Source organism: Carcharodon carcharias, chromosome 10 (genome assembly GCF_017639515.1).
Source record: "Carcharodon carcharias isolate sCarCar2 chromosome 10, sCarCar2.pri, whole genome shotgun sequence".
In the NCBI taxonomy this organism is placed as follows: domain Eukaryota; kingdom Metazoa; phylum Chordata; class Chondrichthyes; order Lamniformes; family Lamnidae; genus Carcharodon; species Carcharodon carcharias.
The window spans coordinates 82,457,861-82,474,324 of NC_054476.1; the positions used below are offsets into that span (position 1 = coordinate 82,457,861).

The 16,464-nt window shown below is 47.3% G+C and overlaps 1 protein-coding gene across 1 annotated transcript in view; it reads left to right on the forward strand.

Annotated features, from left to right (window-relative positions):
* Positions 1-15,972, forward strand: part of LOC121283192 (APAF1 interacting protein) — a 56,768-nt gene extending 40,796 nt beyond the window's left edge. The window contains exons 5-7 of the mRNA XM_041197439.1: positions 5,605-5,740; positions 12,987-13,154; positions 13,248-15,972. Coding sequence (XP_041053373.1) covers positions 5,605-5,740; positions 12,987-13,154; positions 13,248-13,347 — 404 coding nt within the window. The 3' untranslated portion in view covers positions 13,348-15,972. The remainder of the gene's footprint in view (positions 1-5,604; positions 5,741-12,986; positions 13,155-13,247) is intronic.
* Positions 15,973-16,464: the final 492 nt, after the last annotated feature.

Genomic DNA, 16,464 nt, shown 5'->3' on the forward strand with positions numbered 1-16,464 from the left:
CATTTCTAAGTCAGGATGGTAAGTGGCTTGGAGGGGAACTTCCAGGTGGTGGTGTTACCATTTGCCTACTGCTCTTGTCCTTCTAGATGGTAGTGGCCGTGGGTTTGGAAGCTACTTTCTAGGGAACCTTGGAGAATTCCTGCAGTGCATCTTGTAGATGGTACACGCTGTGCCACTGCATCGCTGGTGGAGGGAGTGAATGTTTGTGGATGGGGTGCCCATCAAGCATGCTGCTTTATCCTGGATGGTGTCAAGCTCCTTAAGTGTTGTTGGAGCTGCACTCATCCAACACACTCCTGATTTGTGCCTTGTAGATGGTGGACAGGCTTTGGGGTGTCAGAAGGTGAGTTACTCATCACAGGATTCCTAGCTTCTGAACTGCTCTTGTAGCCACAGTATTTATATGGCTAGTCCAGTTCAGATTCAAGTCAATGGTAACCCCCAGGATGTTGATAGTGGGGCATTCAGCGATGGTAATGCCATTGAGTGTCATGGGGTGATGGTTAGATTCTTTCTTGATGGTTAGGTTCTCTCTTGATGGAGATAGTCATTGCCTGACACTTGTGTGGTGCAAATTTTACTTGCCACTTGTCAGCTCAAGCCTGGATATTGTCCAGGTTTGCTGCATTTGGACGTGGACTGCACCAGTATCTGAGGAGTTGCAAATGGTGCTGAATATTGTGCAGTCATCAGCGAGCATCCACACTTCTGACCTTATGATGGAAGGAAGGTTATTGATGAAGCAGCTGAAGGTGGTTAGGCTTAGGACACTACCCTGAGGAACTCCTGCGATGATGTCCTGGAACTGAGATAACTGACCTCCAACAATCATAACCATCTTCCAGGGCAAGTTATGACTCCAACCAGCGGAGAGTTTTCACCCTGATTCCCATTGACTCTAGTTTTGCTAGTGATCCCTGATGCCACATTCGGACAGATGTGGCTTTGATGGCAAGGGCAGTTACTCTCACCTCACCACAGGAGTTCAGCTCTTTTGTCCATGTTTGAACCAAGGCTGTAATGAGGTCAGGAGTTGAGTGGCCCTGATGGAACCTAAACTGTGCATCAGTGATCAGGTTATTCCTAAGCAAGTGTCACTTGATAGCACTGTTGATGATCCCTTTTATCTCTTTACTGATGATCAAGAGTAGACTGATGGGACGGTAACTGCCGGATTTGATTGGTCCTGCTTTTTGTGTACAAGACATACCTGGGCAATTTTCCACTTGCTGGGTAGATGCCGGTGTTGTAGTTGCACTGGAACAGCTTGGCTAGGGAGACAGCAAGTTCTGGAGCACAAGTCTTCAGTACTATCACTGGAATATTGTCAGGGCCCATAGCTTTTGCAGGTTCCAGTGCCTTCAGCCATTTCTTGATGATATGTGCAGTGAATCAAATTGGCTGAAGACTGGCATCTGTGATGCTGGGGACCTCCAGAGGAGGCTGAGATGGATCATCCACTTGGCACTTCTGGCTGAAGATTGTTGCAAATGCTTCAGCCTTATCTGTTGCACTGATGTGCTGGGCTCCTCCATCATTGAGGATGGGGATATTTGTGGAGCTTCCTCCTCCAGTGGGTTGTTTAATTGTCCACCATCATTCACGACTGGATGTGGCAGGACTGCAGATCCACTGGTTGTGGAATTGCTTGGCTCAGTCTGTCACTTGCTGCTTATGCTGTTTGGCATGCAAGTAGTCCTGTGTTATAGCTTCATCAGGTTGACACCTCATTTTTATGTATGGCTGGTGCTGCTTCTTCCATTGCACTCTTCATTGAACCAGGGTTGATCTCCTGGCTTGGTGGTTATGGTAGAGTGAGGGATATGCCAGGCCATGTGGTTACAGATTGTGTTCGAGTACATTCTGCTGCTGCTGAGGCCCACAGCGCCTCATGGTTGCCCAGTCTTGAGTTGCTAGACCTGTTTGAAATCTAAGCCACTTAGCACGGTGGTAGTGGCACACAACATGATGGAGAGTATCCTCAATGTGAAGACGGGATTTCGTCTCCACAAGGACTGTGTCATGGTCACTGCTACCGATGTTGTCATAGACAGATGCATCTGTGACAGGCAGGTTGTTGACGATGAGGTCAAATATATTCTTCCCTCTTTTTGGTTCCTTCGCCACTTGCCGCAGATCCAGTCTAGCAGCTATGTTCTTTAGGACTCAGCCAGCTCCATCTGCATTGGTGCTCCTGCCCACTCTTGGTGACATACATTAAAGTCCCCACCCAGAGTACACTCTGCATCCTTGTCACCCTCAGTGCTTCCTCCAAGTGGTGTTGAACATGGAGGAGCACTGATTCATCAGCTGAGCGGGAGGGTGGTGGTGGGGCAGTATGTGGCCATCAGCAAGATGTTCCCATGCCATGAAACTTCATGGGGTCCGGAGTTGATGTTGAGGACTCCCAGGGCAACTCCCATTGTGTCACCTCCTCTGCTAGGTATGTCCTGTCCCACAGGGTAGGCCAAAGGAATGTCCCAGGTATGGTGATGGTGATGTCTAGGACATTATCCGTAAGGTATGGTTATGTCAGGCTGTTGCTTAACTAATCTGTGAGACAGCTCTCCAACTGTTGGCACAAGTCTCCAGATGTTATGAAGGAGGACTTTACAGGGTCAACAGAGCTGAGTTTGCTGTTATAATTTCCATGCCTAGGCCAGTGCTGGGTGGTCTGCCTGGTTTCATTCCTTTTAGGCTTTTTAGCGGTTTGATTTTAAGAGTCAACCACATTACTGTGTGTCTGGGGTCACATGTAGGCTAGACCAGGTAAGGATGGCAGGTTTCCTTCTCTAAAAAGGCATTAGTGAACCAGATGGGTTTTTACAACAATGGTTTCATCGTCATCATTGGACTTTTAATTACAGATTTTTATTGGATTCAAATTCCACCATCTGCCATGGCAGGATATGAACCCAAGATTCCTAGAGCATTACCCGGGGTCTCTGGATTATTAATCCAGTGACAATAGCACTGCACCACCGCCTCACCCTGTCTCTGTCTATTTGGTGGGGTTGAAGGTAGTTTAACCTGTAATGAATATATTTTGAGTATGGTTATGTTTGATAATATGCAAATCCCAACAGCAGCACTTTTCACACACCATTAAGGTAGCAAATGCAAACTGTCCTTCAAAGTTTAAACAGTTCTGCCACCTGAGATATACAAACCAGACGATACAGTCCAGGCAGCAAATTCAAAATCAGGTTCAGCTTTTGCTGGTGGAAGACTGTGAAAATGATTGTAACTGTGCATAAAACCTATGAAAACCAAGTTCCAATTTCTCTAATCAGCTACCACCCTCTCTTCCATTCCTATCTCTAACAACCCATGGATTTTTGTGGGAGGGAGCTCCACAATTCTTCCTTCCTTTGAATGAAGAAGCGTTTCTTAAATTCTTTTCTGAATGGCCTGTCTTTCAAATTAAGGTTATGGCCGTTTACCCTAGACTCTCCACACTAGGGGAAGTGCTTTCACATTATATACCTTATCAATTCCTTACAAAATCTTAAAACCCTTAACTTTCTTATTCCAGGGAATACAAGCCTATTTTATATACTCTCTCCTCATAATCTGACCGCTGGATCTGTGTGCGTGGACCCTAACTCTCTTTGCAGTTCCAAGCTTTTCACCATTTAAGTAATACTCGAATCAATCCTATTTTGGTGCAAAATGGATGACGACCCACTCCATGCTGTCCCACCCTGCAGCCATAAAGCACTGCAGGACGAGCTAGACAGAGCCAGTATGGGACTTTCGGCCCTCACTGGGGAGGAGGTCCTACTCTTTGGAGCTGCCAACGAATCCGGTTGGCTGACAGCTCCATCAGTCCTGGTAGTGCCAGGAGCATGTTAGTGGGTGCTGCCAGGACTACAAGAGGAGGAGGAAGCAGGCCCATGGATTCATGGAAACAGATAAGTCCAGGGTCAGGGGCAGGGAGGGTTTGGGAAGGTCAAGTAGGGGAGCTTGGGGTGGGGTGGGTTTAAGGCTATAGGCTGGTAGGAAGAAACAGGGGGGCTCTGTCTTAGGGGAGGCCGATCCACAAAGGGTAACCCCAAAAATAGACACCCCCCCCTTCCTTCCCACCCTTTTAAGAAATTATTTTAAAAAATGGGCCATCCACTCCTGCCCAACTGCCCACGCCAAATGTTTTATGGAGGGGTAGCGTATTATTAGGTTCAGTTGGCTTGGTAGCAAGCCAAACTGACCCTTGATTACCTATTTAAATATGATGGGTGGCCTGCCAATTTCGGCATGCCCACCCCTCCATATTATGCAGGTGAGCTCGGGGGTGGGTGGGAAGGTGATGGGGTAGTCACCCGTCCTATTTTTCAAGCCGCCACCACCCCCCCCCTGCTGAAACGCAGCCCACAGGGGCATATGAAATGGTGCCCCCTAGACTGTTGAAATCTACCTGCCACAGTTTTGCCTGTTCACTTAATATATCAGTGTCATTTTTCAAGTTTATGTTTCACTCTAAAATACTTTGTATTAGGTAAACTTGGATATATGTGGCTTTCTATTGTGTTATCCAAGTCATTAATAAATATAATGCATAGTTGAGACTCCAGCACAGATTCTTGAGGGACAGCACTAGTCCCTTCCTTCCAATTTGAGTACATATCTATTAACCCTATTCTCTGTCATCTACGTTCTAACCAATCTCCGAACCTGGTCAATATTTTGCTTCAATTCAGGAGCTTTGATTTTATCATTAACATTTTAACATTACCCAAGACAATCCCCTTTCTGTTACTTTAGTTACTTGCTATTCACCTCAAATCCACCTCTCCAATCTAGCTTTCTTAACCTTTTCCTTCCTGGCTTGATTCTGTTTTCCATATGTCTATTTGTGGAACAACTTTAGACATTTACAGTCTTACGTTAAAAGTGCTATATAAATACAAGTTCTTTCTTTCATAAAGGAGGATTATTAATGTAAAGCAATTCCTGCATCAAGATGGTAAAAAGCAAAAAGGCAAGGAACTGTGACTACTGCAGCTTTAGATGACACTTGCAGAATGGGGAAGCCAGGACAATAAAGCTGTGCAGCCCATGTCAATCTATTTATATATGCAGCGGTTATCATGGGAAGGAAACAGCCACTTGGATTTATAAAGTGCCTTTAATATAAGACACCCCAAGGCCTTTCAAAGGAATGTAATCAGACAAAATTTGACACCAATGACAATAATGAGCTATCAGGACAGGTAACCAAAAACTGGGCCAAAGATTTTAAGGGGCTCCGTAAAAGAGGAGAGGGATGGCGAGAGAGGAGAACTTTAGAGAGGGAGTTTCAGGGCCTAGGTAGCTGAAGACACAGCCTCCAATGGTGGGATGAAGAAAAATCAGGATCAGAATTAAAGGTACCGTGGAGTTGTAGAGCTGGAAAATGTTAAGAACAAGGAGGGATGAGGTCATGAAGGGATTTGAACACATGGATGAGAATTTTAAATTTGAGGTATTGCTAGACATTCTAACCATAGCGATTGAATTCCCCCTATCTGCACCAGCTCTGTGTATTTCTCTAAGTGCGATATTGTGCTAATGGTTCAGTTCCATGTATTTGGGATTGTGTATGAAGTGCTGATTATAATTCTACAGGATCTGGAGCAGTCATACACACGCACTCCAAAGCTGCTGTCATGGCAACCCTCCTCTTCCCAGGAAAGGAGTTTCAAATTACACACCAAGAAATGATTAAAGGAATCAGGAAATGTCAATCCGGAGACTATTACAGGTATTGTACTCCTCAATGAGTGTCATACTGAGCACAAATCCAGCACTGTATCAGTCTTATTTCCTTTTAAACTAGCAGCAGTAATTTGTGGGTGATATGGTGGATAGGAAGATTGCTTTGCATCCAAGCCAGCCCGATTCCCAAATCATGGGTGAAGTGATGGAGCGAGCAGAGCTTTCTCCCTTTCCGGCAATAATGTAGTGACCAGCTATTGGTAAAGGATTGGCAAATAGTCATATTGCAACAGTTAAAGTTGAGTGTTTTTACTGCAGACTAAATGCAGTTTCTTTTTAAAAGTAAAGTGGGAGTAACAACAATACAAGGAAGGTTTAGAAAGGTGCATTTCTACAATGTGAGGGGAGCTGTTTTTTGAGGACATATTAGTTATTTACACTATGCCTTTCACATAGTGGGGCATCTTAAGCCAATAACTATTGTGTGGTCAGGAGTTACATAGAAACTAGGAGTAGGAGTAGGCCATTTGGCCCTTCGAGTCTGCTCTGCCATTCATTAAGATCATGGCTGATCATCCAACTCAATAGCCTGCTCCTGCTTTCTCCCCATACCCTTTGATCCCTTTCACCCCAAGAGCTATACCTAACTCCTTCTTGAAAACATACAATGTTTTGGTCTCAACTACTTTCTGTGGTAGCGAATTTCACAGGCTCACCACTCTCTGGGTGAAGAAATTTCTCCTCATCTCAGTCCTAAATGGTCTACCCCATATCTGCAGACTGTGACCCCTGGTTCTGGACTCCCCCACTATCGGGAACATCCTTTCTGCATCTACCCTGTCTAGTGCTGTTAGAATTTTATTAGTTTCTATGAGATGACCCCTCATTCTTCTGAGCTCCAGCGAATATAATCCTAACTGGCTCGATCTTTCCTCATACGTCAGTCCCGCCATTCCAGGAATCAGTCAGGTAAACCTTCACTGCACTCCCTCTATAGCAAGTACATCCTTCCTCAGATAAGGACACCAAAACTGCACACAATATTCCAGTTAGATAGGAGAGGGGAGACACAGTGGTGCGGACAACTCCTGGGAGTAAAAGAAGGTTGAGAAACACTGGCTGCAAAGCAATGACAATGTCTGAAGATAACAGGACCTACTGGAAACTTGATAAAAGACTATAGGCGGAATTTTCCAAGCCAGCTGGCAGCGTGTGTGAATGGTGGTGTGCGCAGAAAATACGGCATGACCTGCTTCACAACGGCATGAAGGCAGGCCGCGATCATCCGCCCAGCCCACCAATGGCAGTCTGCGCTTCCCGCCATCGGTTGGCGGGGAGCTAATTGTAATACATTAGCATATAATTAAAAGGCCACCCCACCAGGCTTTTGGGACCCTGCCGTATCGTCCATCCACGTCACAACATATAGGCGACATGCACTTGGCCTACGCTTTGGGGGAACTGAGGTGAGTGAGCAGCAGCGTTCTCCACAGCTCATCCGTCATTTACAGGCCTCTGGCGCTGAGGGGTGGAGGCAACTGATGCCTGGCTCCGGGGGCAACTGCTGAGGTGGGGATGGTGTCCAGGGGCAAGTGCTGAGGTGGGGATGGTGTCCAGGGGCAAGTGCTGGCCAGCCTCAGAAGTTGAGGGCGGTCAGGGGTCGGCGCTGCATCCCATGCACAGGCAATCAAGGTGCGGGGCAGGGTAAGCGAGGGAAGTGGCCATGCATTAGCGACACCTGTATAAGCTGACAATGCCTCTGCAACTAAGACAGATCAGGCGCAGCTGCAGTGATATGATTGGGGTCAGGCTCCTAGCCTGCCCGCCCATACAAACAACGTGGAGACACCAAAGGGCCACCAAGCGCTCCATACTTTACCACACACACACACCACCACCCCACCCTACCGGCACGGACTTCGAGTCTGCCACCACGTTATTGGACCAGGGCGCAGTTGGACTGCACACATTGTACGATCTCACCAATGCTGGCCATGTGGCAGTCACTGCTGGAGGTGCTTACAACCTCTTGCAATCTCAGCATCCTGGTTTGGACTAGTGTCCCCAATGTCGCGGGTTGACAGGGTAGCCATGCAGCGCGTTCATTTCTGGCTATCCGAGGGATGAGCAGTGTTCTCCAGGGAGCATTAAGGGGCAGTCACACAGGGCCAGGAAAGGTGCTACGTACAGCCATGATAACTGGGTCACTTTCTCTTTCATGCTGCAGGAGGACCACGTCAGGTTCATGGATCCTGGTGACCTAGCTGTGTGCCTGATGGTCTGCAGAGACTAGAAGATGGAGGAGAGGGCGATTGAGGCATCTGGCCGCGCAAACAGGAGCAGCAACCTCATGAAGAAGAGGCAGCAGGGGCTCCCGCACATGCTGCCCAGGAGCGACAGCGAGCCATGATTGGTCGGCACCTAGCAACACCCAGGGTCTATAGACGCCACCTCATTCCTGCAGATGACTGAGAACCAGTGTCGCCGATGACTGTGCATGTTTAGGGACCTGGTGACTCACATCTGCCACTTACTGCAGGACTTGGCACCAAGGGGTCATGGAAGGCATCCACTGCCAATGGCTATGAAAGTGATCACGGCGCTCAATTTCTATGCCAGTGGCTGCTTTCAGGGCTCCACAGGTGACCTTTGTGGGATTTCACAATCCGCCACCCACAAATGCATTCATGAGGTCACAGATACCATTTTCTCCATGGAACACAACTTGGTGCATTTTGCCCGAGACCGGAACAGCCAGGATGCAAGGGCCATTGGGTTTGCCCAGATCTCGGGATTCCCACAGGTGCAGGGTGCAATTGACTGCACTCGTGGTGCTCAGGACTCCATCACTACACTCAGTGGACTTCATCAACCACAAGGGCTTCCACTCACTGAACATGCAGCTGGTATGCGACCACCAGAAACGTGCCCTGCAGGTGTGCGCATGGTTTCCAGGGAGTGTGCATGACGCCTACATCCTGAGTCGCTCGCAGATCCCTGCAGTCTTCCAGGGTCCACAGAGGCTGAAGCGTTGGCTCCTTGGGGACAAGGGCTACCTACAGAGGCCTTGGCTGATGACACCCATGCGGTGGCCTCAGACTGCAGCAGAGCAACGCTATAATGAGGCTCATACAGCAGCTCACAATTTGCAGTTCCAGTGCCTGGACCGGTCTGATGGAGCCCTGCGATACAGTCGGCAGAGGGTGTCACGCATCGTCATTGTGTGCTGCACCCTTTACAGCTGGCATTGCAACAGGGAGAGCAGCTGCCTGAGGAGGAGATGGAGGAGCTACACTTATCCTCTGATGAGGAAGACGCCAACAAGGATGAGGGTGAGGGGGTCCTCGGTGGTGACGATGACAGGAATGAGGCTCTCGCACTGACTAGAAGAGGCCAGCACACTTGGGAGGCCCTCTGTGGCACCTGCCCACTACATTCTTGCAGCAATGATCAGCTGAGGTGCAGGCATCAGTAATGTGCCCAGTGAGTGTGAGGCTTGACCTTCACTGTGGTCTGAAGGCTGCACAGAGCACAAGGAAGAAGACCTGGACTGAGATACCTGCCTTTACCTTGTGCAGAAAGGTTTCACATCTGAATAACAAGAACATTGCTCATCAGAACAAGACCCCACAGGCAGAGCGACATTCTTAGGAGTTTATTGACAATAGTGAACAGTATGTACAAGTGATCAATGCCAGATTTGTGGAGGATGACGACGACATGCAGTGAGGTGTCCTCGTAGATCCTCACATCTCAGTTTGTGAAAGTTTGATTCCAGTCTGGCTTATCACAGCGCCAATACCCTCTGTGAGAATGCTCCTGTCATGGAGATGCAGTGGAGGCCCTAACAATCGCTTGATCGCAGGAGGATGATGACAACATGCAGTGTGGACACTCCACAGATCTTCACACAGCCTCTGAGAATATCTGACTCCTGTCTGGCCGAGGGCAGCTCGCTTGCATTCTGTGATCAAGGTCATATCAGAGATGCAACCATGAAACTTTAGATGCATCTGATGCTGTGTCCGCCTTCAGCACCTTAGCCCTTTAGGAGCTGGTGCACAGCATCACTGGTCGCAGATGCTGGTGTGATGGGAGCCAACCCCACCTTAAAGATGCTGAGAGCGCACAGAGAGTATGAGAGAACTCTGTGGCGCCTGCCCACTACATTTTGGCAGCAATGACCAGCACCACTGAGGTGCAGGCCTCAGTAATGTGTCCAGTGACTGTGAGGCTGGACCCATCACTCTGGTCTGAAGGCTGCACAAAGCACAAGGAAGAGGACCTGGACAGAGACACCTGCCTTTACCTTGTGCAGAAAGGTTTCACATCTGAGTAACAAGAACACTGCTTATCAGAACAAGGAGCCAAAAGCAGGGTGACATTCTTCGGAGTTTATTGACAATAGTGAATATTATGTACAAGTGATCAATACCCCTGGCCAGGCTGTGCAATTACTTTTACCTAACTTTCCTAACCCTGCCGCTACATCTTGGTGCTCCCTGGAAATCCACAGCAGAGGTAGAGGCAGCCTGCTAACTGTGATACCCTATATATATATATATATATATAAGATAAAAACAAAAAACTGCGGATGCTGGAAATTCAAAACAAAACAAAAACAGAATTACCTGGAAAAACTCAGCAGGTCTTGCAGCATCGGTGATGCTGCCAGACCTGCTGAGTTTTTCCAGGTAATTCTGTTTTTGTTTTTTTTTAACTGTGATATCCTGTCTGTAATGACTTTGGTGGGCGTCCTCTGAAGGGCAGAGACTTGGAGAGTACCGGCCTGCTTTCGGGGTCCTGCTGTGCCACAGTGGTACCCTCCTCGGCCTGTGAAACTTGGTCTGCGGAGGTCAAAGGAAGATAGGATTCGGTTGGGCCAGTCACTCACAGAGTCACCTGGGTGGATGGCCCCGGAGCGTGCACCTGCTGATTATCCTCCCTATGGGTGCCCGAGGGCCCCTGGCCGAGTCTGTGAACGGAGGGGATAACTGGAGTGAGATCGCGCTGCCCAGTATCCCTCTCACGTACACACTGTTGGAGGCTAACTATGGCATCACCAATGGAGTTAGGCCCGCACAGCAGTGCAGGAGTGACATGCTGGACCAAGGTCTCCATGGCGGCCACCCTACCAGCGTTGACCTCGGTGCGTCGTAATGCTGCTGCTATCACCTCAGTCTGAAAATAGACTGACTCCTCCATCGTGCCTTGCAATCTGAGGAACACAGCGGACATCTCTTCCTGATGTTCCTGAGCTTGCCTTTGCAGCTGCAGCAACTGTGACATGACCAACTCCAGAGGCTCGTCATCTGACTCGGACTCAGCAATGTTCTGGCCTACAGCAGTCCTCCGAGTGCCGGGGACCTGGGAAGTTCCTGCCTCCGTCTGCTGTGGATCAGAAAGCACAATGTGCTCACCAGATTGTGACCCCGAGGTTACTCTGAAGCTGGTGGAGGGTGTGGGTGAGCGCTGTGACGGGACTTCAGGGAGGGTGCCTTCAGATTCCTCTTCAGATGTTTCTTCAGAGCTTGATTGGAGGCCCTGGGTCATGGGCTCCGTCAGCTATTTTGCAGATGTGCCTGTGGAAGCAAGGGGAGATAATTAGTACATGGCATTGGCCTGTGAAAGAGGACACATCACTCACGGCATGGTTATCTGATGGATGTTGCATTGCTGGATCCTCACTTGATAGACCTTGCCGTCAGCACAAGACCGGTCTCAGTCATTGCCGGCCAGCTGGATGGCTCTGTTTTGGAATTCTGTCAGAATGTTGAATTCTGGCATCCCTCCACCTGTCTGCGACCGTTCCCTCCTGTTGTGAGCCAGTTTGTCCTGCATGGTTAGAGATGGGGAGAGTGTATCAGGACTCCTGGCAGGCCAGATGATAAGTATGCCTGGCCTGTGTGGGCGGTGAGTGGATGGGATGTGTGGAGAGTGAATAGTGATATCTCTTGCTTTGGCAGTGAGTGAGGGCCCTGTGTGTGTGTGATGGGTTTGTGAGTGTGAGAGTGGGGAGTGATGAAAAGAGTGACTTATCCTGGCAGAGTGGAGGAGATCATTCATCCTTATGCAGCACTGGGTGGCTGTTCTCTTCTGCAAGGTGTTTGTGCTGACCACCGCTGCCACTGCCTCCCTAGCCGGGTTGGTGACATTGCTACCCATCTGGCGGCCAGAGCAGGGGTAGAGCACATCCCAGCTGGCCTCCACGGCATCCAGCAGTCGCTTGAGGGACCCGTCGTTGAAGCGGGGGGGGCTGCAGTCTTTTTGCCTTTGCTGGACATATCTCCTGGACAACAGTGGTGAGCTGGTAGCGATGAGCGCTGTGCTGACAGCTGCCTTTTAAAGATGGCAGCCAGCATGATGCAACGGCGGGGTGATGGTGAACAGGCAAGTAAGAGCCCACTGCTATGGAATCAAAATCACCTTTGCAAGGACTGTGCAAGTGGCAACCAAACTCCCTTTAGGCACATCAACCCCAAGGTTTCAGCTTGCAATCATCATGGAGGTCACTTGTGAGACAAAATGATCAGAGAACTATTGAATCTTACAAGTCCTTTCCTACAGCTAATTTTAAATGAACAGGAATGCATTAATAATAACCCACCATTTTTGTCGGCAGGCAAGATTCCATTTTACCCACCCGCTCCCGCACTTAGTGCAATTCTGGGAAAATTCTGTTGTTGACAGAAAAACTTGCCACAACTGATTAGTGACATTTCAGCTTTCACTTGCCTCTCACTTGCTGGTCTAAAGTACCTTAGCTACCCTGTGCAGTGGGAATGTGGACCTGGACTTGAAGATTACTGTGAGAACAGTGTTAATTTTATCCTAGTCACACTCACACAGGTAAACGAGTGCTAAAGTTAATAAATATAAAGACAATCATTATAGCTACACTTCAGCAATAAGAACTGTATGCTCAGTTCTTTATGCTTGTTTTGGGATGTCCTTTGGAAGTAAAAGAAACGGTGGATCATTTCTATTTAAAATGGGAATAATCTGGTCACTTTTAGATCTTTGTTAGTATTTAGGAAACCATTCTTGGGATGTGGGCTTCATTGGCAAGGCCAACATCTCTAGGTGTCCTGGAGAAATAGGTAGGAAGCCACCTCCTTCAACGCTGCAGTCTATGTGGTGAAGGTACTTCCACGTAAGAAATCTAGCTTGCTAAGTCTGTAAATTTCCTGTATCTTGTTGAAGGACAAAATCATTGCACAAATTTAAACACAAGAGAAATGGTTTTCTTGTTTTATAATAAAAAGTCTTTTTAAATGTTTTGTATTTGCCAGGTATGATGATCTGCTGGTGGTCCCTATTATAGAAAATACACCAGAAGAGAAGGACCTGAAGGAACGAATGGCTCGTGCCATGGAGGAGTACCCAGACTCCTGTGCTATCCTAGTTCGGCGCCATGGCATCTATGTGTGGGGGAAGACATGGCAAAATGCTAAAACAATGTGAGTGCAGTCTGTGCCGGTTACCCTATTCACTGTCCCCAAGCAATGCATGTTAACTCTCTTCATTTCTGTGTCTCCCTTCTCCCTCTGCAGGTGTGAATGCTATGATTATCTGTTTGATATCGCTATACAAATGAGACAATGCGGCCTCGACCCATCTCACCATCCAATAGAAGAAAAGGGCATTGTCTAAGAGTCTGTGGGCAGGAAATAACTTTGGCCCATAGCAAAGCTCTTCTGTAAACCTAAAGTCCTCTGTACACGATGAAAGTATCTTTAATCATTGACTGCTGCATGAACTTCAGAATCTGGCTGACCATGTGAGCAGAGCTGAACTACAGTATGGGTGAATAATGGATGGCAAATATTTCAAGTGTGGATTGTTTTATGCATTCATATGCAATGGTCTCTTAATCACTAACATCAGGCTCAGCAAAATTGGTTGAGTGTTTTATAGTTAATCAAAATCACCTTTGCAAGGACTGAGCAAGTGGCAACCAAACTCCCTTTAGGCACATCAACCCCAAGGTTTCAGCTTGCAATCATCATGGAGGTCACTTGTGAGACAAAATGATCAGAGAGCTATTGAATCCTACAAGTCCTTTCCTACAGCTAATTTTAAATGAATATGTATCCTGCTGTCATAAGTTATCATCATCGAGAGATGGTAGCATATCTTAGTGGTAACGCTACTGCACTAGTAAACCAGAAGCCCAGGCTAATTCTTGGAAACACAAGTTCAAATCTCAGAACAGATGGTGAAATTTAAATTCAATTAATTAATAACTCAGTGATGATGATCATGAAACGAATGATTTGCCATAAAAAGCCATCTGGTTCTTTGCCGTCCTGAAATCTGCCATCCTTAACTGGTCTGGCCTACATTTGCCTATAGACCCACAGCAGTATGGTTGACTCTTAATTATGTTCTGTAAGTTACTCAGTTTATCAAACTGCGACAAAAAAGCCAAAAAGGGATGAAAGTGGATGGACCACCTGGCATTGACATAGGCACTGGAAAGAATAAAGGCACACCACATTGGGAAAGCTGTCCCACAACTAGTCAGTAACAGCCTGACATAGTTACAGCCAATGTCCTAGACTCCTCTATCCCCATCCATGGGTAGGTCCTGTCCCAGTGACAGGACATACCACCAGAGTTGGTGTCATAGTGGTATACAGTCAGAAGTGGAGTCCTCAATATTGACTCCAGACCCTATAATGTCTCATGAATCAGTACTCCTCCATGTTGATAGCAGCAGAATTGTATTCATGCACAATCTGTAACCTTGTGGCTCAGCATATTCCTCACTCAATCGTTACCATCAAGCCAGGGATCAACCCTGGTTCAAAGAAGAGTGTTCGAACCAGGAGCAGCTGCAGGTACACATAAAAATGATGACCCAACATGGTGAATCTACAACATGACTACATGCCAAACGGTGGAAACAGCATGTGATAGACAGAGCTAAGCAACCCAACAACCAATGATTTTGATCAAAGCTCTGCAGTCCTGCCACATCCAGTCACTAATGGCAGTGGGCAATTAAACAACTAACCAGAGGAAGAGGCTCCATAAACACCCCCATCTTCAATGATGGGGGAGCCCAACACGTTAGTGCAACCATCTTCAGCCAGATATGTCGAGTGATCTTAGCCTCCTCCTGAGCTCCCCAGCATCACAGATACCAGTCTTCAGCCAATTCTATTCACTCCAATTGATGTCAAGAAATTACTAAAAGCACTGGATACTGCAAAGGCTACGGGCCTTAACAACATCCCAACAGTAGCTCTAAAAGCTTTTTCTTCGGATTAACTCCACCTCCAACCAAGTTGTTCCAATACCACTAAAACACTGGCATTTTCTGACAATGTGGAAAATTGCCCAGGTATGTCCATCCACAAAGGCAGGACTTTTCAGTCCAGCTAATTACCTTCCACCAGTCTGCTCTCAATCATCAGCAAAGTGATGGAAAGTATCGTCGAGAGTGCTATCAAGTGCCCTACTCAGCAATAACCTGCTCACAGATGTTCAGTTTGGATTCTGCCAGGGGCCCTTGGCTCCAAACCTCAGCGCAGCTTTGGCCCAAACATGGACAAAAAAAGTTGAATTCCGGAGTTGATGTGAGGTGAGGGCGACTGCCCTTGACATGAAGGCAGCATTTGGCCGAGTTTGGCATCAAGGAGCCCTAGCAAAACTGAAGCCAATGGGAATCAATGGGAAAGCTCCCCACTGGTTGGAATCATACCTAGCACAAAGGCAAGATGGTTGTGGTTGTTGGAGGTCAATAACCTCAGTTCCAGGACATCACTGCAGGAGTTCCTCAGGCCCCTACATCTTCAGCTGCTTCATCAATGACCTTCCATCATACAATCAGAAATGGGATTGTTCGCTCATGATTTCACAATGATCGGTACCATATGTGACTCCTCAGATAATGAAGCAGTCTGTGCCTGCATGCAGCAAGTCCTGGGCAACATTCAGACTTGGTCTGATAAATGGCAAGTAATGTTCATACCACACAAGTGTCAGGCAATGACAATCTCCAAGAAGAGAGAATCTAACCATCCTCTCTTGGCATTACAATGGCTGAATCCCCCACCATCAACACCCTGGAGTTACCATTGATCAGAAACTGAACTGGACTATCCATGTAAATACTGTAGCTACAAGTGTAGATCAGAGGCTGAGAATTCTGCAGCGAGTAATTCACCTCCTGACTGCCCAAAGCCTGTCCACCATCTACAAATCAGGATTGTAATTTTAATATCATTTGAAATAAATTTGCAGTAATTAAATGACCTGGATTTTATAAAATGGTTGTCATGTTACTGAGTTACCTGCTGATGTTGCCAATGTTCTGTCACTTCTGCCAGGAGTTCTCCTAAAACTAGGAGAAGGCTATTCAGTCCCACGAGCCTGTTCCAGGATTCTCCTAGAAATTTCTGCCCTCAATCCATTTGTATTGCACACGTGGTTCTTAGAATTTTGCAGAACCTCAAAGTCAGTGTTTTCAACAATCCAGCCCAAATTCTGCAACAGGAGAATGTAAATTCTGTTACACAGTGTCAAGTGGTGTACACATGCTTATGCTGTCAGAAAGAAAGAACTTGCATTTATATAATACCTTTCACAACCTCCGAATTGCTAAAAATTGCATACAACTAATTGAACACTTTTGAAGTTTTGTCACTGTTGTAAAATAGGAAACAGAGGAACAGGAGAAGGCCATTCGCCTCTTGAGCCTGCTCCACTATTCAATACGATCATGGCTGATCGAACACTTCAATGCCTTTTACCCACACTATC